This window comes from Rousettus aegyptiacus, unplaced genomic scaffold (assembly GCF_014176215.1).
Source record: "Rousettus aegyptiacus isolate mRouAeg1 unplaced genomic scaffold, mRouAeg1.p scaffold_m13_p_2, whole genome shotgun sequence".
NCBI lineage: Eukaryota > Metazoa > Chordata > Mammalia > Chiroptera > Pteropodidae > Rousettus > Rousettus aegyptiacus.
In genome coordinates this window covers 115,086,995-115,112,238 of record NW_023416295.1, presented here as the reverse complement: position 1 = coordinate 115,112,238, position 25,244 = coordinate 115,086,995, and the positions used below count along the sequence as shown (strand labels likewise).

At 33.1% G+C, this 25,244-nt stretch overlaps 1 protein-coding gene and 1 pseudogene across 4 annotated transcripts in view; both read left to right on the top strand.

The window, feature by feature from the left end:
- TBC1D15 (TBC1 domain family member 15) overlaps positions 1–25,244 on the top strand; it is a 57,378-nt gene that overhangs the window by 21,299 nt on the left and 10,835 nt on the right. For 3 of the 4 annotated variants that reach the window (XM_016148376.2, XM_016148375.2, XM_036236504.1), the window contains exons 5-11: positions 3,761–3,971; positions 10,574–10,676; positions 11,924–12,121; positions 13,156–13,284; positions 13,792–13,895; positions 14,928–15,022; positions 21,258–21,374. In XM_016148376.2, the coding sequence (XP_016003862.1) occupies positions 3,761–3,971; positions 10,574–10,676; positions 11,924–12,121; positions 13,156–13,284; positions 13,792–13,895; positions 14,928–15,022; positions 21,258–21,374 (957 nt within the window). Of the gene's footprint in view, positions 1–3,760; positions 3,972–10,573; positions 10,677–11,597; positions 11,649–11,923; positions 12,122–13,155; positions 13,285–13,791; positions 13,896–14,927; positions 15,023–21,257; positions 21,375–25,244 lie in introns of all 4 variants that reach the window. The other variant, XM_036236505.1, reaches the window with a different exon arrangement.
- Positions 22,598–22,716, top strand: LOC118614703 (annotated as a pseudogene).

Here is a 25,244-nt window from a genome sequence, read left to right as displayed (position 1 = left end):
AAAGGATATTTTATCTCTTAATGATTTTTGTGTCTGAATTTAGGAATTTATCCACGTTTGCCGGAATCAAAAAGGCTGGCCAGAATTTACTGAAATATGTATTGCTGCATTTATATAGCATTGTTACTAAGTAAAATTGATTTTCATGTGTGGCCTGGGGAATCATTCTCATATATAGTAGTTATACTTTATACTGTATCATTTCTTAGAAACAATAGCAGTTAAGAAATAAATAATTCACAAGCTTTTGATAACAATCAACTCATGAATATATGTCTGTCTCTCCTTCCCTCTATCTCTCTTTCACTCCTTCTCTACCTCTTTTTCTCTGCACTCCCTTTCTACTGAAAGGGAAGTTCTTACCAGAACAATGTAAAATGTTAAGAAAACCAAAGTATTATCGTATATTTGATTTGGCATGTGAAAGATTTTTAACTTCTTTACACTAGATCTTCAGAATTGGTTATGTGAATTGCTGTTTTTTGTTTGTTGACTAATATTGTTAAATCCTTCAAAATGAAAAAGTTGGGCTGTAGAAATGAGCAAAAAGAGAGAGTTTTCAGTATTTCATAGAGGAAAGAAGTATTATGTATATGAGAAATGCATAATCTGACAATAAAGATATTTTTAGAATCGTGTTTTTCAACTTTGCACATTTAAATGACTTGGGGTGGTTAGGCTTTTAAAAAAAAATACCAATGCCTGGCTTTCATCCAGAAATTGAAATCATACTCTGGAGATGAAGCTTGGGTATCTGTGTTTTTCAAAATCTCTCCTCGTGATTTAAATGTACAAAGTTGACAACCTCTGTGTAGCTTAGCAAAAAACCACATATGTAAATAGTGCTTACATGACTTGGCTATATGCATTGTGATTTGTAAAGACCCTTTATTTTGTAATTATTAAAAGTTAAGACACTTTTTTTCCTCCCAGTGTTTAAAAAAATTTATGATTATACATTAGAGTAATACATTGACCAGTATGGCCCAGTATGCATACACATATTTAATAGAACAAGGAGTTGTGAAATTCTATGCACTTTGTCCCATCCCGTCTTTCTTACCTTATCTTACACTGTATATCTTATCCGATTATATTTCATCAAAACTCCTCCCTAAAGGAGATCTTTTTTAAGCTCAGTGTTTCAGAATTTAAAATTATGCCATTATGAAACATTTTTATATTTTTAAAAAGCATTTTTTTAAATAAAATTTTTTTAAAATATATTTTTTACTTTTTACTTTTTTTGTGATTCATGAAGGAAACTTGGGACAAACCTTTAAAAAAATTGAAGTTGGAAGATTTATTTAATTTTTTATTTCTTAAGAGTTTCTACTGCTAAGTCTTTGTTTTTATGTATCAGATCAGATGTTTTGAAAATGTATATACCTAGAACAACAGACTGCCAGGATGTTCTGGTAACCTATCTAAATAAAATGTCGTGTCCTTGATGTTAATTCTATTCAATACATGGGGACTTATTGAATTCTTTTGTTTACTCTTTTGCTATGATGTCTAGTTTTCCCATGTCATTGTGTTGGAGATATTTTTTACATGCATATGGTAACATAGAAAATTCACTGGAACTAAATTAGTTTTATTTACCTTTTAGTATGGAGAAAGAAGGAAATTTTGATTTAATGCTTGGATTCCATTAGTTTTCATTTGTAACTATTTCTCTGGTTAGCTATTGGTGATAGATTAAATTGCAGATTACTGTTATATTGACTTGGAAATGGGTTATTCATTGATTCAACACATCTTTGAGCACCTGTTACTCTTCTAGGCACTGGAGATATAGTTGGGAACAAAAGAAAGTTCCTGTTCTTATGAAGCTTATATTCTAGTAAGGGGACTTATAGAATTGACTTGTAATGTTTCTCATCATTTATCAGCCCTTTAAGTGAGGAAATGCGTGAAGTATTTTCTGTCATATTTAATGTGTAATGTGTATCTCTTCCATTAACAAGGGAAAATCTGTGTAAAATTTTTACTTTTGAATATGCACAAACTCCTGATGGTTTGTATAACCTGCCATGTATTAGTTAATATTCTTGCATTAATTTGATTACTTTATGTAATTTAAGAATTTTGTTTAAAAAATTGTATTTAGTTTTTTATTGCTCTTTTGCTGTGAAAATATTTTTGGTCTTTGCAAAAAAAGTAGCGTGTATCTTTTCTAAGTAGTTTAGGTACGTTCACATTTCAGTGATTTATGAAGACATTGATCTCAAATTGATATTAGCTTGCAGTAGTGTTAGAGCTCTACAGTATAAATTCCAGTGCAACATGAATAGTAATAGTCAAGAGGGCACAGGGCACTTAATCTAGTACCAGCCTTAGATATCTGTGCACTATTCGAACTGATGTGTTATTTGAGTCTTTCTGGACTTCCTTCCAAATGATACTTGTTAAAGTGTCCATGTAATAGTGATAGTGCCTGTATTCCTTGCAAGTAGAAGTTTCTATAAGGTGTAGATTTCTTTGTGTAAATTCAGGAAATCTTGTTAGAGGTGATGGAGCTACAGTGTTTCTGACTGTTTAGGAAAGTGACATACATTCAGGTCAATACCAGTTAGTCTACCCTTTGATCAAGTTCGTAAGCATATATCATCTATGCAGTTTATCTTGGTGGAGTTGATAGTGTAGGATGGAATGAATTGACGTCCCCAAGAGCAGGATAGCATACTTCTGAGGAAATAACATTAGAGAAAAAGTTGTTTAAAATTTCCGAGACTAACATGCTTATGTCTGAGTTAAAATGTTAAAATGGTATATTTATATTAGAAACTAATTATAAGTATTAATGAGAAGAAAGATGACATCTTTCCATTGTTCTTTAAAATTTTTTTACATAATTTTTAAGTTGCTTATTAATCAATTTTGATATTGTTCCCAAACCTAGGATTTTAAGCTCCCATAAACAGTTCACAAACTCAAAAAATGCTTTATATAACTGTAGTTTGACTTGAACTGAGGTTTCAAATTAATAGAAGAATGATTTAAGAATGATTTAGCAGGAAGAGTAAATGTACTTATTCTTTCAGAGCATTCATAAGTTGTCTTTTCATCCTTAGTTCCTCGATGTTCTTTGGGTTTTTGCCAAAGCGTTTGTGTAGTCACCCCAATATTTTTTATGCTAATATACTTACTTTCACTTAGTGCAGTATTGTAAAAATAATTGCAAAAGGAAATAGGGGAAATAAAAGTTTTGTTTTTAAAATGAGTGTCTCAAAACATACTATTTGTATTTGAGGGGAGAGTGGGAAAAGATTTACAGTTATTGAGGATTTGCTATATACTTCACACTGTATTGATTGACAAACACGATGTCTTTTTAATTCTTAGAATAACATTGGGAGGTAAGTATAATTATCTCCATTCTATAGGTAAAGAAACTGAGGCTCGGAGATTCAATTATTTGCCCCAGGTCTTTTACTTTGTAAGATGGTGGTGCTGTAGTTTGAATCTAGCCTGACTGCTTCCAAAGCTGAGTTCATTTTGGGCAAAGCTTGTATTTAAATAGGGATAACATTTTTTCAGATTTGTATGCAGTAGGATAATTATTTTAAAAACTATTTTTTTAAAAAATGTATATCGTAATTTTTAGTACAAATGGACACCATAGTAATATGAAAGGTATAGTCATTCCTTCGGTTCAACAAATTTCTTTTTAGGCAGTCATGTAGAGCGCTGTCTGTACCTTACCTTTTAAAAAGGTGAACAAAAAAATATTTTGCCCCACTTTCTTGTTTTTAAGATGCTCCAAGTCATAGAAATGGGAAAAGCAAATGGTCATTCCTGTTCAGTTTGACAGACCTGAAATCAATCAAGCAAAACAAAGAGGGTATGGGCTGGTCGTATTTGGTATTCTGTCTAAAGGATGACGTCGTTCTCCCTGCTCTGCACTTTCATCAAGGAGAGAGCAAACTACTGATTGACTCTCTTGAAAAATATGTGGTATTGTGTGAGTAAGTATCAAATTATTTTCTACTTTTTGAAATTGGATTGTTGTATTTATTGGTTTCAAGGCAAACTATTTTCGCTTGTCACTGGGTATTATTGACCAATGTGCTTATCAGGACACAAGCAGCTTTTTTCTTCTTCTTCTTTTTTTTTTGGTAGGAGGATATTGACTGCTTTGGATGAATGACTAAATAAAATTTTTCCATTATAGTAATTTGGATCTGCCACCTGTATCACCTTATTAATATTTTAAAGAAAAGAGTAGTCTCATTTTTTATACACATTTAAATGAATGATGATGCATCAGTAACTTATAGGTTATATATTTATCAAATTTACCTTTTATTATGTAGTTTCTGTTAAACAGTTTTATTTGAAATGTTGCAAATTTAAGTCAGGCAAGTCTGCCCTTTATAAAATAATTATAAGTGTGGAAGACAGGGCTTCCTTTTCAAAAATCTTGTATCTTACATTTATTCACCTACATGCATTTGTACACACATGCTTTTTCTTGCTTTTTCTCTTGACAAATATATTTTGGCTATCTGTTATGTTCTGAGCATTGTACTAGTTGTTTGATATTTAGTAGTGAATAAAACAGGCATGTTCCTGGATATCTGAGCATTTATGGTTTTGTGAAGGATGCCATCCAATAAATGGCTATAAAACTCAAGAACTAAGATGGAGGAAGTAAAAAGTGCTTTGGGAGCTCCCAGGAAAGGAGAAGGGGTACCTCATTCAGACTAGAGGTTGGGTAGGAGTCAGGGAACACTTTCTAAGTTGAGACTTGACAAATGCGAGAACATTAGCATGAAAGGGAAGGAAATGGTTAAAGTGGGAGAGGTATTTTAGAAGGAAGAATACAAAACATGATATAATCACAGGATAGAAAGGTCAGTATCACAGGTCTGCATAGTGGGAAATGGAGAGTCCTTTATTTAAAGATGAGGCCAAAGAGCTGGGTAAAGACCAGAGCTTGAAGGATCTTGTAAGTCATGTTAGCAAGTTGTTCCAGTCATCTAGATGAAATTTTAGTAGCATAAACTAGCAGAGAGGCAAGAAAGATATAAGTATTAGACAAATGTTTAGGGTTAGAATTTATGATTGGTTGGAGATGTGGCAGTGAGAAGAAGGGAGAAGTTGAGGTTTTTAGCTTGAGGAACTGTAAGGATGCTCGTTAACTATTATTAATGTCTGCACTTCATAATAGAAAATAGAAAAATATCCTTTATTATGCCTAAATTTAGATTATATAAAGGTAGGTGCGATCCAAAAGTTGGAAGATTTTGACTGTGTTTTCCGGAATGAAATTCCCTCCCCTACTCTGCTAATTACCTCTAGGTGGCACTAGGCATGGGCATGCTGATCAGTACCACTAACCATAAGAAGTCAGGCCTCGGTAGTATGTGGGTCTTGATCTTGATTTCAATAGGGGCATCATCATGACTGGGGCAGAAGGTTTGGCTGTTGAAAGCAGGTGTTAAAGACTTGGGGCTTTTAGTAGTATAACAAGTTCAGTATTAATCAGTGTTGTGGTAAAACAGTAACAAAACTATTGATTAAAGTTCAATATCTCAGTTGAAGTGGTGGAAACCTTTCTGTTGGTAAGATCATACTTTGGAGAACTGGGCTGAGTTTTAAGCACTGCATTTTCAATGTGTTAGACTAACTATACTATATGGAAAAGACTACTGTAATGAGAGGAATCAAAATGGTATGAAAAACACTAGAAGGGGGTGGGGATTTAACTTAAAAGAATTTTGGTGTAACATTAAATAGACTCCAAACTTAACTATGGTCAGTGAGGGCCTGCCTTATCGTAGCTGTTCATCTGTTAAGCCTTTTCTTGCGCCATTCTCTTCTGTATTTTAGCCACAAAGTTTCACTTCCTGAAACTTTTCTTAGTGTCCTGTGTGTATGCTGTTTCTTTTACATGGAATATTCTTTTCCTTTTCTGATCCCTGAGGTCTCAGGTTAATAGTATTTCCTCAGAGGGTCTTTTCGGGATGCCCGCTCTCCCATTTATTGTAGTGTCCCACGCCCATTCCTTTTTGCTGTCCCATTCCCTTTTTTGCTTCCTTCATGGTTCTTAACAGAATAAATAATTTTGTCTATCTATCTACTTCTTTTATGTTCTACTGTAGAATGAGAAAGCCCATGATTAAGGCAAGGATTGCATCTATCTTGTTTACATTTTTGGCTGAGTTCTTAGCCATAGCGCCTGGCACATAATATTTGCACAATCAATCTTAGTTGAATGACTAAATGGCATGGTACTTATCACTCCTACAAATAATTTTGAAAGGATTATTATAAGAAATAAATCGTACATTTGTTTTGTATGACTCCAAAGAAAAATTAGAAGGAAACAAATTTTAGCTCAAGAGGTAGAGAGTTTTCTATCCTGGATGGGTTGAAGGATAGACTCAGCAGTCACTTCGTTGCTTATAAGGGAATGTGCACCTTGAGTGTGTGTGGGTGACTTTTAATGTGAGTTGTAAGTGAAACTTTGTTTCCTTTTCTGTATTTGTAAAACAACCGAGAATTAAATATAGGAATAGATGGTGATAAAAATATCATTATATTGGTGAGGCTTAGATATGCAACATCATCATAATTCACCCAAATTAGTTTTGAAGTCAACCAGTTATTGTCACTTTTGGACAATCGCTGGTCTCCCTAGTGAGGACAGGCCACTTATTATGCGATTGAGAGCAGACTAGAAACCACCTTCTCTGTTGGTGGGCAGATCAAGAAAAGGAGAGAACCTGGGTGGGGTTATACTAGATAGGCACTTATTCTTCCCTGATCTCAGCAATCGTATATGTACCCGTGAAGGAGAGTTTCTTTAGAACAAGTACATTGTTCAAAACATTTGGAAACATGAGGCCATGGGAATGGAATGGTGTTCCATTTTTCTCAATTTTTTTATTTAACAAGTAATTTTTTTTCGAGGACCTACTATGTCTTAGACACTGCTAAATGCTAGAAAGAGCAATAATAAAACAAGATATGGCCCCTGCCTTCACACAGTTTTTATAATTGTGGGAGAGACAAACATTGCTTATACAAATAAGATTAAAATTTCAGCTGTAATAAGTGCTGTGGATGAGATATATAGCACTATGAGAGCATAAAATAGGAATATGTAAGTCTTTGTGTATCAGTAATAATTGAAGCTCTGAGAGAGAATGAAATTAAGAAGGTAAAAGGGGGGACAGTATGTGAGATTAAGGGATTGATTGCAACCTTTAGTGACTTGGTGAAAGAGAAAAACCTCACAGAAGAGACCGACCTCCCTTCACTTCGTTCCCTCTTCCCATTGGGCTTTATCATGATTTTTATGCTTAATTGGGGATGCGGCTATTCTTGGGGAAAGATAGCTAGCTGTCTAAAGTAAGTCCTTCAAAAGCTACACTCCTAATACCAGTCCCTTCTCCACTGTGTATTCTCCTATGACACCGGCTGCCAGTTTACTCTTTTTCCCTGAATGGTCTGAAATGTGTAAGAATAGTTCGTTAAATATTTTAACACCAAAGCCTCTCTTGACCCTAGGCTGAAAGTAAGCACTTCCTATTTTTTCTTATCATAAATTATGACCAATTACATTGTGCCTTATAGCTCACCAGAGGTTATAGTGGTAGAATATAGAAACTCCAAATAAGTAATTACCAATATAAAAGAAGTCCGAAATTTGTACAAGCCACTATTGGATTTTTAGGGAGATAATAAAGGTCCTTATTCTTTAATATTATTGTCCAGATAAATAGAATTCCCAATTAAGTTAAAGTCTAAAGAAATGAAAAGTCCCAAATCTCTCCCCTTCCCTTTTTAAAAAACTGTATTAGGTGTCAGCTACTTGGGTCTCATTTCCTGTTATTGGAGCAGTTATCTTAAGGAAAATGATGTTTCCAGAGTCATGTTTCTGTGGCTAGAGATTGTCGTAGAGACCAAAAGGAAGAAGAGTAGTCCAGGAAAACCTTGGTTTCAGCATCCTCACTGGAATGAATACCAGCCAGACTATGCCAGGGTCCTCCTTGTCTTTTTCTGATTTCAAAACTAATAGAAAATCACTCAGACTATGTTATTTTTTTTTCTCTCATTCATGTAAATTGAAGAATGTGCTTTGCATCTGTGGCCATGTTGTCTTCCTTAATACTCCCCTAACAAATTAAGGGCTTTACCATACAGATGGGTGAAAGAATGAGCCACAAATACATTTCTGTTACTTTTCTGGTACAAAGTTGGTTGCTAGGATATGAATAAATATTATTGGTTTTGTTAAAATTATTTAGTATATTGGGCCATTTTTACATTAATACATAAATATCCAGGCAGTAAAATATTCCCTTAAAAAGCCAAGTTGGTTGTATCATCATATAATACCAACCATTTTCAAGATTAGGTTCTAGACCCTCATTTATTCCCTTGAGAGAGAGAGAGATCTCATATACAAACAAATTGTTTATTAGTTTTGTAAATATTCTGTACCTTTTTATTTTTTATTAACCCTCCTGATTGATATCCTTTTTAATGAAATTTTGATTTGTTTGGCTTTTTGTATTGGTCATTCTCGGTAATGTAAAATAGTTAATGTTACATACATCTCAGTATACAAACACTCTTCAACCGTTAGAATTTCTGAATTTATTCTGTGGTCTTGGGAGAGACTCAATCCAAAGCTTGGGAAGTATTTCTGAATTTTTAGTAGATATGGTTTCATAATTGTGACCTTAGACTATGATTTTCTTTAAGCTATGTAGTAGGCTCTAATAGAAGTGCTGATGTTAGCACCATTAAAAGCTTACTGCTGAAATGCTTTTGAAAGTCTTGAATAATATCACAAGAGATCAACTTCCCAGAGTCCATAATATACCAGAATACAATAATATATTTATAAGTCTATAATATTTAACATTCCTTGATTAAATCAGTGTAGTAACCTGGTAGGTGCAAACATAACACTGTTCTGGAATGCCAACCCACTTTTTGATGAGCTCTGCAGTTGCCCACCAATATACTGCTTGTCTTTTGACTTATGTACTTTTTAAAGTATTTTGTTGATTTCCTTAGGGGCGACCACGTGTTTAATTTCTTATATTTTATATTTCCTCCTAGAGCTTCCCGCAGCCTCTCATCACAAGAGAATTTGGTATAAAAAATTAAATATTTCTTTATTAAAAAAAAAAAGTATCTGTAGTTGCTCGTTGGTTGGGCAGTCATTTCTTCTTTCCATCTACAGTTTAAGATCTGGAGCCATAATAATCTGAGTCCATATAGTTGTGCGTAGCTATCGTTTTGACTTTCAGGACTAATTTTTATTTGGATTTTAAAGAAAGAATTTGATTCTATTGTTAGAAACAAAATAACCACAGCACCAACAGTAATGTGCTCAGAAAAAATATGTTTCTATATTAATTACTTTTTCTGGTTAAAAGTTGACCTGTCATTAAAAAATACCTTGTGAGAATCTTGTGAGGTTTTCATATTAAACGTGACCCCACAGTTATTCAGAAAAACGGTGTTTAATGAAAATTAAACGTTTAAAAAGTTGCTGCATTTTTCCTACTTGAGATGACTCAACCTCAGCACTTTTTAAAAGCCAAGGGGCTTATAAAGCTATTATTGTTTCTGAAGATTGGGCACTGTTTTTGACTTTGTAAGAATGAGATTGTGTTTTGAATTTCATATTCCTCTTAGCATTATGTTGCATCCTGTTATGTTAGAGTTGAGAAGAGATAACTGTTATTAAAGTTCTTATCTCAAACATTTATAATAAACTAGAAATAGCAGCAAAATAACATTTATTTTTTATTTTAAACACAGAAAAGTTGTGGATTTATTACAGCTGATTTTGCTAAAGTATAAAACTTATTGAATAGAAGAAAGACTGGATAATTAATCTGATTACTTTAAAGTAGGTGTCTGGAACGCATTTTATTCTGTAGCTATTAAGAAATGTGGAGAAAAACGTGTTCAGAGTTTAATAAGAAAGAATTAAAAAGATACTACTGGAACTTACATTATATCTTTATACATTATATCTAAATATGTTTGCATGTGTTAATAATTATGGTTAGCATAATTAATGATCTTTAATAGTTGAATAATTATTGTATCTTGTATTTTTAACATCTTATATTGCAGTACTACCAAGCTGTGGAATGAAATTGGGAACCATCTCAAAATAGAATATTTTCCTATAGTGTACATACTGTATATATTGATGGATTCTAAATTGTGTTTTGACTTTCTTTAATTTTCGTGAGAATAAAGGAAGATATATTTATAAAGTTTTTCCATTGTGACTCTAAACAAGAATTTGGGTTTATTACAATTTAGTCTTCTTGGCATTACCTAGAATAAAAATATACTTCATCCCTTTTATATTCGTTAATTTAATATTTCATGTTTCATGTAGTGTTTGGAACTCATTAAGATAGTTACTAAGTACTTGTTAATAGTATATTAATGGGAAACAGTTCTAGAACTGGACATTTAAGTTTTTTGTTACCGTTAAGGAAGAGTGAGTATGCATTAGTAGTTATTCAGTAGTTATTGATACAGTGTGCTGGTATTTTTGACACATCCCTCCTTTTTATTACAGATCTCCACAGGATAAAAGAATACTTCTTGTGAATTGTCAGAATAAGAGTCTTTCACAGTCTTTTGAAAATCTTCTTGATGAACCAGCATATGGTTTAATACAAGTATGTTTCTTAAATCTATCTCATGTTATTAATCTGCTAATCTACTCCATTTTATATACCCCCTACCTCTCACTTTCTCAGATTATACAGAATGAAGCAACTGTGTCCCTCTATGTGTAAACTTTATGGAACTGTTCACTGTAATTTTATAGAAATGCATCATATTGGTGAGACGCTTTCTTGGTTCTTCGTTACTCTTAAGGCATTTTTCCCTTTATCATAATATTTAAATTAGACCTTAGTAGATTAGTTTTTATCATAGCTTTCATCATTTAGGTGAAAGTTTACTGGGTAAGCCACTTCGAGTTCAGTAATGATAAATTTAGACATAAGTCTGGTTTGAATTTTTATTTTCCCATTTAGGTTCATTTGGGGTCATGATAATCTAATTCCCCTGAGTATATTCTTGCATTTAGTTAAAAATGTGCACTTAACACATGCAGAAATAGTTATTTTTTACTCAGATTTCTCTATGAAAATGAAATGGCTGGTTATTCATTAATTCATTCAGCAAGTGCTTACTCTGTCCCAGATGTGCTCTTGTTGGTTCTGAAGATAACAAGATAAGGAAGGAGGGCAAGAGAACTAAAACACTGATTAAGTGAGGGAACAGTTTTTCTTATTGTGAAAATAATAATTTTAAAGATTGACCTTTAAGAAGTAATTATTTTTGTTAAATATGAGTAATCAGGCAGTTTGGGATTTAGAAGTAATCTTAACAGTAGAAAAAGCTTTTGCTGTTTTCCAGGACAGCATTGCCCAGAACAAATTACTTTCATTGGCATGATTTACTACTCATATAATTAGATTAAAATGTCAGCCAATATTTAAATATCACGAGCTTTTAAATTTGGCTACCAAATATTTTGTGTTAGATTAGTGCGATACTGCACACTTCAAGAACTGTATTTTTTTGTGAAGGCAGGACTGCTAGACAGAAGAAAGCTGTTGTGGGCCATTCATCAATGGAAAGTAAGCACTGGTGTATTTCTATTGTATGCAGAATGAATGAAGCCTGCAAATCATTTGTTTATCTGAAGTTCAATCAGTAGCATTCATTTGTCATTTAATATACTATTTTAACCAAATGAAAAGATGACCTTAGACTAAAATTTTTTTAAGGTAATCTTAGAATACTCTGCTTTAGTTCTGATTTCCCCCTTTTTAAAAAACATGTCGCCTGTCATCGAGGTCTTTTATTCTTTATTTAACTTAATAATGCTAATATTTTTTTTCCTACTCTATAGAAAATTAAAAAGGATCCTTATACAGCAACTATGGTAGGATTTTCCAAAGTCACAAACTACATTTTTGATAGTTTGAGAGGCAGCGATCCCTCTACACATCAGCGACCTCCTTCAGAAATGGCAGATTTTCTTAGCGATGCTATTCCAGGTTTAAAGATAAATCAACAAGAAGAACCAGGATTTGAAGTCATCACAAAAGTGAGTGGAGATTTATCTTAATATAGCTCTTATATTTTAACAGGAGAAATGTTTTTAAACTCGTACATGTTATAGAACTAGAAACTCATATTTGGTTTTATCTGCTTCCTCCTTATAACACTTTTTTTTTTTAATAACTTTTTGCTAACTAATATATCTAACAACTAATGCTTGACTTGTCACCAAATGGTTCTTCATTGATTACTAATACTATCTGTTCATTAATGTTGGGTCTCTTTTCTTTCATTACTTTTTAATATAACTGAACAAGTTGTTTTATTGAGTGCATAGCAGTGAGTGAATAGTGAGCTTCGCAAATTGCCCGTAGTTTTGTTCCTAATGTTTTCTCAGTAGACACCAGAAGCGGCTAGTCAGGACACTACTTTAGGGCTTTTATTCTCATGTGACTCTTCTTTTTTTAAGTGAAATGGATTTTGGCCCCAAATTATGGCAAATCTTCATATGTGCTCAATAAGACTTTTGAATTTGCTAAACAATTCTAGGCTGCACATAGAACATTATAAATATCTAAATTATGAAACTTAATTAAAAGATTTATCTTGAAAATGGCTTTTTAAAATTACCAACATCTGTTAATTGAATAAACTGTAGAAAATACCAAGTGGAGCTAATGGATCATGAATCAATTCTGAGCTACAAATTTTAGTTTGGAAGGAAACCTAATTTTGGAAAATGATTAATGGCATAATACTCTCCTTTTTAATAATATAGCATACCGTTTAGTTTGAAGGGTCTCATAGAATTTACATGTTGAATGTTCTATACTTACATAATTGAAACCCAAAATAACAAATGTTTTCCTATCTTTTCATTTATAACCCAGTTATTTGTGTGTTTAGTAGGAGGGAAAATGTATGGAATGCTGACTATTATAGTTCATAAACTAAACATTGGAAAATAATGGGAGATATTAGAAGTTTTAGAACATTTCTGAGTGATAGTATTTTAGTTTAAGTTTCTATATACCTTGATTTCATTTCACTGATTAAAGGTGCAGTCCTTATTGCTTTTAGATTGATTTGGGAGAACGACCTGTTGTTCAAAGGAGAGAGCCAGTATCATTGGAAGAATGGACCAAGAACATTGATTCTGAAGGAAGAATTTTAAATGTAGATAATGTGAAGCAGATGATATTTAGAGGGGTAAATACTTTAATATGGATTATATTTGAAATTGCTGGTATTCAAGTTTTCCTTTTTTTGGGAGAGGGAGGGGAATGAACTCTTCTTTACTGATGTTACCTTAAAATCTCTTTTGGACAGAGTGAGGTACTTGTGAGGGTTGGTTGAGGGGATACAATTAAGCCTAGGAAAAGATATTCTTCCTTACCTGAAGTTTTGTGGAGTATGTGAAGGAGACATGTATATACCCCACTGGTAGTTGCCTTGGCCAGTAAGGATTGGGTTTTAAAAGACTAATTAGTTCCACTATCTGCTACACAGTCTACTGTATTTTCTGTATTGTTTAGGCTTTCCGCTTATATCTTTAGTATCTAGTAGTCAAAAACAAGATAGCATTTACTGAATTTAGCTGTTTTTATAGATAAAACTATCTCCAATGTTAATCTTTCTGTTTATTTAAATGCAAGCTTTGTGAACTTAAAGTTTTCTTTTTTACAAATGTGTTTAATATTCATGTTTTTTTTTCAGGGACTTAGTCATGCATTGAGAAAGCACGCATGGAAATTTCTTCTGGGTTATTTTCCTTGGGATAGTACCAAGGAGGAAAGAACTCAGTTACAAAAACAAAAAATGTAAGTAATGGCCTTGCATGTATTCATCAAAGAGATTCAAGTAACTAGCCCATACAAATTAGTAAAGGATTTCTTGATGACTATTTGGAATACATAGACTAGGATATGGAAAAATAGTTTTATTTTTATCCTTTTCATTTAAAAATTATGAACACCGTAGTTAAGTCAAACCAGAAACATTTATTAGAAGGACCTCATTGCACTTATGTTGTCAAATGTGTAGAAAGATGGTGAGAAAAATTTCATTCTCTTTGTACCAACATTTTGCTTACTTGAAATATAACTAATTAGAAATGGATTTTAGATGTATCTCATTCATCTGGATTTATTTTTACAGTTTATTATGAGATTATAAAATGGCTCATAAAAAGTGTATTTGTTACTTAGGTTAATTACTTTTATTTTCTTAGTGGTCCTGTAACACAAACTGGCTTTTCATTCTTTTTGGAAGAGTGTTTATATTTTAAAATAATTTCTTAGATTTAAAAAGAAACAGACCAACTTTTCTGGTTCACTTTTATTCCTAGTTAATTAGTCTAGCCTTTGATTTGAAGCTTACCCCTAGTTATTGTGTGGCTGTTCAGACTCTCAGACAATTCTTTTTTTCAACATTTTTATCAGTCCTTCTAAGACATTTTCACATCAACAGGTTCCTTCCGTAAACTCATTGGAAAATAGAACTCTTATGTCACATTAAAGAAAAAGTCTTATATTTAATTAACTTGTATTTAATTAATTATTCAGAAACTTTAGTGGTTAATATATTTAATGACTAGAATAATTTCGGCATGATATTAAGGATTAAGGTAAATGTTTCTTTAAAACCTAAATTATTCTAGTTTAAACAGAGTTTATGACATGTACAATTTTATTTTATTTTTCTTTGTTTTCACAACTTAAACATTTCACTATCATATTTACAAGCTTACATCTCACTAGCATCATAAATGCTTTGATACATTGTTCGATTAAAAATTTTTTAAACAGAGTGTTAAAATAAGCTGTTTTTGATGTTAAAATTGTTTTCTGTAGTGATGAATACTTCAGGATGAAACTACAGTGGAAATCTGTCAGCGAGGAACAGGAGAAGAGAAATTCGAGGTTAAGAGATTATAGAAGTCTTATTGGTAATTTTTTCTTAATTTTGGAAGTTTTTTGTTAATTTTGGAAGTCTTGATGAGATTTAAGAAGTGAAGACATGTTATGGAGTTAGGCTCAAAAGAGAAATCAGAATTGGAGAGTACATTAGAATATGTGCTTAATATTGGTTGTTCCTTTTCCAAGAGGTGTATGAATTAGTTTATTTGTAAGTACTGACATATTTCACTTTTAATTCCAAAATATGAATTAATAAAAAGAGTATTTAACTTTATTTGCTTGTGGAATTAATTTCATTAAAAAAATTGTTGTTTTAATAAACAGTTTGTGTTTATTATAGAAAAATTAGGAACTATACCTGAGCAAAAAGAAAAAAAAAAATAAGTTTGTTTTGTAATCCAGAGATAACTATGATTAATAGGCTTTGGTTTATATTCTTCCAGACCTTCTCTAAATATGCATATATTTCATTTTTTAATTTGGTAAATGACTAGATAGATAATAAGTTTTGTCAGTATTTGAGAATTGAATAATAATTCACGTGGGAATGATAATTATTCCCTAAAAAGTAGATACTTGATAGAATTTTACATTAAGAGAATTAGACTTATTTCCAAATAGTGAGTTCTGGCTTGCCTGGATCTTAAGATAAAGGCCAGCTTGGTATAAGTTATTGAAAAGTGCATAGTTATTGCTGTGCATGTCTTACCTGGTGAGTTTCAGTTGATAATCTCTACGTTACTGATAAAACTGAAGCATTAAAAGCATAAATAATTTGTCCAAGATAACGTGGTTAATAAGGGCAGTACCCAGTTTTAATGCTCTTAACTATCTTGTTAACTAGCCTCTATTTAATTTTAAGATAGATTTGGATATGAATGGAACTTATTGTTTTAATTCTTATATTGTATTTGAATAGATTTATCTGTAGCCTCATGAATGAAGACAGAGGGATGTTTTTACTGCCATGGTCAGCACCACCATCCCATGGATGAAAAAAAATTCTTAAATTGTAGTAAAAAGCCCAACATAACAGACTGATTTGGTAGTTTTTGTAGACATAAAGACAAATGCTGAGATCTTTTTGGCAATAGCACATATGATTGAAAAAGAACTTAATTTTTTCTGAAAAATAAATTATGTTGGAATAAACTGTCCTTCCTCTGGCTGAGTCAAAAGATTAGAGATCTTGAGGCACAGTGTTTATTGAAGTTTCCATCTGAAACCTTTTTTTAGTTTCAGTAAAAAATGATAATGGACTGTTTTTTTCCTGCTTGGACATAAAATATTTGAAATGGAAGGGATCTCAGAGATCAGCTAAGCCTGTATTTCAAGTCTTTTCTTTATATAGGCCATATCCTCTTCTCTTTTTGGCAAGTGACAACACTGATAATAGCACTGATTCTCTCAATCTTCTTGTGCCCTATTTGCATTCTTTCCAGGGTATTGCAGGAAAAATTTAGATGTTTTAAATCCCCATAATATAATTCAAATTTAAACATACCTTAGTCTAGTTTTCTCATTTTTAGCAGTTAATAAAATGGAAGCTCAGAAAAAGTAAGTTGTCCTTATCATCTAATTAGTTCCATAGTCCAGACTCATTCATAATCAGATCTAATTATTAAGTGGCCTTTCAGCTTTACCATTCTTTTTACCAGTAGAAGTATGAAAGTTGGTTTTAAAGCATTCTTTTTCTTACAATACTTTTTCTAAAATAATTTTTTAGGCAGGATTACCAAAAGGTTTTTTTTCTTGGTATAAATCCACTTTATTAAAAAATACACAGGTAAGCTGTAGGCCTTGTGGATTGTGACAAGAATTTGCATATACTTAAAATTTTATTTTAATTATGAGGAGTAACTTTTGGAACATTATCAGTAAGACCATCTTGTTTCTATGTTTATTTTTTTTTTCTGCTGTGTGGAAAATGGATTGAATCAAAGTTAAGAGTAGGAACAGGGAGACCAATTAGTAGAAATTGCTTCAAGCAAGAGATGGTGATAGCAGAGAAATGGAGAAATAGATGAATTCAAATTATATTTTGATGATAGACTTGATAATACTTTCTTATTAAGTGTGGGGTGTGGAGGGGAAAGAGAAATCAAGGGTGGGACTACTTTTGATTTGAGAAGTATAGTAGTTGGTGGTACCACTTAGCGAGATGAAGAGAATGGAGTATGGTGAAGTTGAATTAGATGTTGACTATATATTCCTTAAGGTGAGGTGTACAAATGTAATCAGGTGGCTAGTTGAATAATCTGGAGTAGTCTGGGTAAGAGATACAAGTTTGGGTATTATTAGTATAAATACTTATGGATATAGATACTGTCACATAGGGAAAAAAGAGAGGCAGATAAGAAGGTCCAAGAAATCTAGTCTTTAGAGCATAGGTTCCTAATTTTGACTGCATGTTATAATCACCAGGATCTTTTTAAAAATCACATTGATTGTTTAAATATTCCCACATTGATTCAGTATCTACTTTGTGCCTATTATGTAGTAGGTTCTCCACTAAGTATTGGGTATTCGTCAGTGAACAAAACAGAAAATTCTTGCCCTCAAGGAGCTTCTGTTCCTGTGGGGAAGAACAGAGAGTAAACAAGATAAGTAAGTAACATATATGGTATGTTAGTGATAAGTGCTAAATAGAAAAATAAGACAGGGAAGATGGTTAGGAAGTTTATGTATAATGTTGCAGTTTTAACTCGAGTGACCAGAGAAGGCTTTTACTGAGAAGGTGATGTTTGAGTAGAAACTTGAAGAAGGGGATGCACGACCTATACAGATAGCCAAGCAAAAAGGAACATGTGTTAGACTTGTTTCCACTCCAGGATCTCTGCATGTTTAAGCATAGCAGACAGGTCAGTGTGGCTGGAGTGAGTAGGATGGAAACTAATGAGATCAGAGAAGAAATTTTGGAGGAAAGGTACAGATCACATAGTACCTTATAGTTTATTGTAAAGACTTGAGCTTTTGCTCTGCACGAATTGGAGAGTCACCGGAAGATTCTGAGCAGAAGAGTGACATGATTCGACTTTTGTTTTAACAAATCACTCTGGCTGCCATCTGGAGAATAGCTGTGGGAGGCGAGAGTGGAAGTGGAAAAACCATTTGAGGCTATTTCTGTAACTCAGACAAGAAAATGGTTGCTCGATCAGGGGCTTGCATTCGAGTGAGGGAGATTCGAATAGAGACTTGAAGAAGCATAGCGTGTATGCTGTGCAACTATCTGGGTGAAGGACATTTTAGGCAGAGGGGAATAGAACAGCGTGGTCTAGATTTCTTTCTACATTAAGACTTCTACATGTTTGAAGAGCAAGGAAACGAGTGTGGCAAGGGGGGAGTGAGTCAGGGTGGTGGGCGGAGCAAATGGTTGGGAGATGATCAATTTTGGTTTCTACATGTATTTTGAAGATTAACAGATTTTTCAGTGTCAGATAAGAGAAACAGGCTCAAGAATGACTCCAAAGTTTTAAGATGGGCAACGGGAAGAATGGAGTTGTCATTTTTTATTGAGACATTGAAACTATGAGAGAAGTAAGCTTGGAAAGGAATATTTGGAAGTTAGTTTTGGACTTGGTAAGTTTGAGAAATGCCTGTTGGATGTTCATAAATAATAGAGTAGAAGGTGGATATTTTGGGCTGGAATGCATGGAAGGGAGTGGCTGGAGATAGTAATTTAGAGGTCACCAGTGTGTAAATGATAGACTAGATGAATTGCCAAGGGAGTGAATGGATTTAGGAGAAAAGGTCCAAGAACTGAGCTCTGAGACACTTTATAAATTGGAATAATTAGGAGAAATCAGCAAAAGAGATTGAGAAACAAGCCAGAGAAAAAAAGGGAAAACTTGAGTTTGTCCTAGAAGTGAAGTGAAGCAACTATTTCAAGGAATGACTGGACTATCAAGTAAGGTGAAGACTTGGATTGAACATTGCACAGTAAAAAGCATCTCTGAAGATTTTGCTTAAAGAAGGGTTCTGGAGGAGTGGTGGATATGATAGCCCGATTGGAGTGTGTTCAGGAAGGAATGGGAGGAGAGGACTTGGAGAGAATATACACAGCTCTTTCAGGAAGTTTTGCTCTTAAACAGACAGAAAATGGTCCAGTAGTTAAAGAGGGGGAAAAGTGAGGGTTAAAAAAAGTTTTCGTGATGAAAAACAAGTGGTTGAATACTGGGTGGGAGTGGTTCAGTAGAGAGGAAAACCTCATGAAACTAGAGATAGACAAGAATTACTAGAGTAATGTCTGGGTAGCAAATAAAGGATGGATTTCATGCACATGAACAAGGGTTGGTCTCAGGCACGATCATGGAAGCTCATTTATAGTGATAGAAGAGAAGGGAGACTATATGGCTACACATGCAATTACATGGTTAAAATAGTCGGAACCTGTGGAAGTTCTCTTTGGATAACTTCTATTTTCTCAGAAATAGGAAGCAAAATCCTTATCTGAGAGCTAGGATGTGGGAGAAGATAACATGTTGGAGTCTTGAGGAGAGAGGAGGTGTAAAATAATTGCATGAATAGGGAGAAGGATGAGAGAAATAGAGTATGATTGCCAGGCAGCATTAAGGGCCCACTTGAGGTGGTGACGGTGAATGTAAAATGGGATCAGTTGGCATGGCTGTATTTTTCTCCAGTCTTTTTTAGCTATTTCAAGTTAGGTGGAAAGTTGGCTTTAATTAGGGATTTTTTTTTTTTTTTAAACCTAAGTACTCATTTTTTTTTTCTAGAAATACTTTCCTTATAGAATACCTTTTTTGGTTCCTTTTTTTGTTTTATGCCTGGCAGAAATATACGAGGAAAAAAAGTTCATGAGGGTACAACTAACTTTTTACTATGTTTAAAACACCTATTATGTTATATTGGCTTTATGACTATGTAAATTGTGCTCGAGTTAATAAAAAACTTAGTGTCTACCTCTTTATCAAGTATAAGGAAGCTGAAACCTTTTTTACATGTTTAAATGAGATTTTACATTTATGGCATGATTTTTTTTTTTTAGCATTGCTTTTTCTTATTTGAAAAATGTATCCACAATTTTATAGATTTTTTAAAAATTAAATGTTATGTATATTTTAACAGAAATCTAGAATATTCTCAAATTTAAAAAATGTTCTTACAGAACCTAAGCTCTTGTCATTTTCTCTCGTTTGATTCTACTTTGTTGTTAAAATACCTTCTCATCTCTTCATAAATATTGAGAATGTTTTCAAATTATTCCTTTTGAGGGGTGCGAGGGTGGAGGTCAGTTATGACTTTATTTTAAATTAGATTTATTTGGGTGACATTGGTTAATAAAATTATGTAGATTTCAAAGGTACGATTCAATAATATATCATCTGTATATTGCCCTGCGAACTTTTTTTTTAATGATGACATTGGTTAACAAAATCCAGTAAATTTTAGGTATACAATTTAACAGGCATATATATATGTGTGTGTATATATATCTACACACACACACTGCATTGTGTCAACTTTTTTAAAAATTATTTTTAATTAAAATTAGTTTAATTTTTTAATTAAAATTATATAGGTTTCAAGGGTCAATTATAACTTTTAAACAGAATTGATTATAGAGTAATTGTTTTGAGTTTTTAAAGATTTCTGCCTAATCAGTATAAGTTACTCTTGTGATGTTTCCAAATCTGTTTTTAATATCATGAAATAATTTCCAGCAAAATTTGGATATTCTTTTTTTTTTCAAAATTAAAATAGCTTATACTAATACGTAAAGTGAATAGTGTATATATGAGGATAAGGAAGTAACTTGTCCTGAAGACGATTATGGGACATGAAAAAGAAGTTGATAATACTTCCGATACTGAAAGAAGCAAATATAAATGAAACAAATCTCTTTGATTATGCTTAATTGTATAGTAGGTTTTTTTGTTACTGTTTTTAAATAGTACTGCCTATCATAAGCATTCATGATTGGCATTTTTATTGCTAACTAATGTGAAATCATTACTTAGTGTTGCTTTTAATTAATTGGAAATATTTCCTACTATTCAAAAAGATTTGTGTTTAGATAAAAATTGAAAAATATACTCATAAGGAGGTGGACTGAGCTTTGAATAATATTCTAAAATGTTACTTTTAACATATCTGAAGTGGAATTTGATGAACTATTTTCATTAAGTAAAAGCTTGGAAGAGGGTAAAATAGCAAGAAAAATAATCCTGTAATTATAAGGTATGAGCTTTATAAAAATCTGTTTTTTTGAAAGATTTTCAAATATGTGATGATTTTCCTCCTCAGAAAAAGATGTTAACAGAACAGATCGAACAAACAAGTTTTATGAAGGACAGGATAATCCAGGGTTGATTTTGCTTCATGACATTTTGATGACTTACTGTATGTATGACTTTGATTTAGGTAAGTTCTCTAATATTCTAATTTAAAAAGATTTATATCTATTTATTTTAAAATTTAGATTTATTAGCCTGTTAGGCATATGTATATAATAGCTCTATGGCTAGTCTTTATAGGTGTTCTACAGGGGCCTGGAAACTTAAAAGGCTGTGGTTCCCAAACTGCGCTGAGGAGCACTGTATTGCCGTAGCAAACTCACGGCATCATGAGGTGCTTTAAATTTTAAAGGGAAATAACAGTGACATTTGTAGAACACTAACTACTAGCCAAAGTAGGTTAGGGTTTCAGCATTAGATTGACACATTCCTTCTGATGAAGTTATATCTCTGCAAAGCAGTGTTTTTGGCTTTGCTGTAATAAGCAGGTACTGGTGAAAATAGGTGAGGAACACGAATGAGGATGGTGGTGTCCAATTGGATTTCAAGGTTTGAGAAATAGTGTAGTGCCCAATGGGTGCTAAATTCATAGGACATAAATACTTAAGTTATTTGGATCTAACTACTTAAGAAACGGAAATGTTAGTTACTTTTTGAGCCTGGGGTGGCTTGGAAAAAATCACTGTGACGTTAAGGATTCTGTGAAGTGAGAAAGTATAGAAACCTTTGTTTGATATGCTTTTTTCCTTGTGAAGAAAAATACTGGTATCTTAGACAAGCAGTTTAGATAATTATCTATGGCACATGGAACTTTGCTCTCTTTTCTTGGTAAGTCCATTTCCTACCAAGAATGGGTTGAAAGATGAACTGGAGATGGAGTGGAAGTTTGCATGAGAAGGAATGCTAAGGGGTGAAAAATCCAAGGAACCAATATTTTAAGGGGCAAGAGAACTTGAGCTGTTTCTTTAAAGGACCAACAAATCCCCTAAGCATCTATCCTTAAATAAAAAAAAAATAATGGAAGTTTCTGAGTTACCTATCATGTGAGTGACTCCCAAGTGGAAGATAGTGGAAATAGATGTTTTCTAGATTACTTTAATACAGCTTGAGACATCTTCTGGAGAAGGTAATTGGCTATTCAGCATATTTACCCCAAATGAATTATGGGTATGTTTTCATCACTGTATCTGTGAATTCCTTTTGGCTTTTTACATGTAAATAAGGGAAAGATGTAAACTCTGTCTTGCCTCTTTGGTGACAATAAGTTGAAAATCACAGATTTCTCTTTAAATGTAGTTCTATATATCATACCTATAATGAGCCTCACAATGGATCATTGAAAACATATTGGTCTACGGCCATGCCACCCTGAACAAGCCTGATCCTGTCCGATCTCGTAAGCTAAGCAGGGTTGAGCCTGGTTAGTACTTGAATGGGAGACCATCTAGGAAGACCAAGTGCTGTAGGCATAAAAAATAAAAAATAAGGTATTGTAAACTGACAAGGTCCTTGCAATCTGTGAGGTCAACCAAGGATTGCCTTGCCTAAAAAAAAAACCAATAAAGTAAAAAAAAAGAAAAAAAGACAAGAAAACATCTTGGTAAAATGCTTTTCAGGTTACAGAGTGCTGTCATACTCAGTTTAGATTTTGATTTGAATAGCAGCCTTTTGAAGAGGTGCCTACTTTATGAATGTGGTTATATTAATTCAGAGAGTGACCTAGGGTTGCACAAGCAGTAAATAGTGGCCTGGGGGTGGAGACCCAGGTCTTTCAGACTGGCATTCTTACCACTACACATTCAGCACCCCGACCCTTTGCCATTGTGGTTTCTGTTCCCACTGTAGGGAATAGGACCATAGTACAAGGGAGCAAAGGGCATTGACCTGAACTCTCAGGTGGTAATTTTAAGATAGAAGTTCATGCATATTCTCAGGAGTTCCTGAATACTCATTTCTTTTCAGGACATAGGCCCAGACCAGCTAACTGATAAATCGCTATCTTCATTCGTCTGTATTAACCCCACTTTCTTTCTAGTCAGATACTTGAGTTATCTGAAACATTGCCAAGGTTCTCTCCCATTAAGAACTCTGGCTTTGTGAGAAGCCAGGTAATTTTCATAGAGCAGTGAATCAAATTTCTTGCTTTTTACTTGTAGTAAAGGAACTCGGGCTTTGAATTTATTTTTATAAGTGATTCTATCATTTAGTTGTTTGACTTCTCAGCCCATAGATGAGGTAGGTATAGGTAGGTATATTTGTATTAAATACAATGTCATTAATCATGAGGAAAAAGACAAAAATTATCAAAAGCAGACAGAAGAGACAAAAGTTATCAAAAGTGGACAGAAAACCTCAAGGAGGAAAGATTTTTAGTTAGTCCAAAGACTACACCTAGGATATTTCTATGGAAGTATCTTTTTTATAGTGTATATTTATAATGATGATCCCGAATAACCAATGAAAAGTTAAATTATACTCAAAGTAACGTCTATAAGAAGACAGGCAGTGTCTGATTTAAAAATGATTTACAACTACTAAGATTTTTTTTTTAATTTGCTACTCTGAGATCTAAGGTTCATTTAAGCTGTAAAATTGACCTACATGTAGATGAAAATTTTTTTTCTGGTATGAGAAAGTGTACACTAAGATGGTAAGAAGTCCATTTCTCAAACCTCTCCACTGAAATAAATTTGCTATGAAAATAACTTTAGGGAACTACTTCAGAAATTATAGTGCTGATTAAGATGTGCATCAGTCACCACTAGTACATAATCTCAGTGTCTCTGAATGCTAATTTAAACAGCTTTAATCTTTCCTTAATTAAAAGGAATTTGTACATTAATTCCACCCCCACAACTCATGACATACCACAACGAACACCATGTGTAGAATAAAACAGATTAAAAGCAACTAGAATACAAAGATTGTTTCAGCTAAGACTTACAGAAATGTGGTGGTGATGCCATATAAAAGCTGAAGACTTAAAGGATTAAAATAGCTTCTTAGAAGTTTTTATTCATTATAACTTTAGAATAAAACACATTTTTACCCCAGAGGAAAGGTGCTGTGTAAATCTTTTGAATAGCACATTTTGAAATACTTCTGTTATAGAACAGTTGCAGTCAGTCAGACCCAGTAAAATAGTACTCTTTTGCAATTTCTTGAATTCACATCCAATTTCTTTCATGCTTTAATTGGTTTAGCCTTTATATTTGTCATTGTTTTCATTGTGTCAGTGCCATGTAGGAAAGTTTTGACAACAATTTAATCTTCCTTCCAATCTACTTATTCTTTTTTTTTTTTTTAAAGTTGTATCAGTCATGGTTCTCCAGAGAAACAGAATCTTTAAGACTATATTTTAATATATATTTACACACTGAGAGGAAAAGAGAGAAAGAAAGAAAAAACCAGAAATCTCATAATCTGATATCTGCAAGCTGGAGACCTAAGAAAGCTGGTGGTGTAGTTTGAAGAACTGAACAGGGGAGCCAGGTGAACAGTGTAGATGCCAGTGCAAGTCGGAAGACATGAGAACTGGGAAAACAGGGCAGGATAAGATCAGTGTCCCACCTCAAGGAGCCAGGCAGAGAGCAGATTCAGCCTTCTTCCATCTCTTTATTCTATTCAGGCCCTCACAGATTTAATTATGCCCATCCACACTGGGGAGGGCCATCTGCTTTAATCACTTTACCAATTCAAATGCTAATCTCTTCTAGAAACACCTTCACAGACATTCCCAGAAATAATGTTTAACCAGACATCTGGGCATCCTATGGCTCACTCAACTTGACACGTAAAATTAATCATTGCAAGTGTGCATAATTACAAAATGCATCTGCAGTAGATATGTAGAAATGCTTACAGTTAGATATCTTGTCCTATGTAGTTTTTTTCTGGCACTTTTCTCCAAATGTCTTGGTAACTCCATCGTCTGGTACTGCAATAATCACATACCTTTTATCAGAACCCAAGTTTTATTTTGTGCTAATGTGAGTAG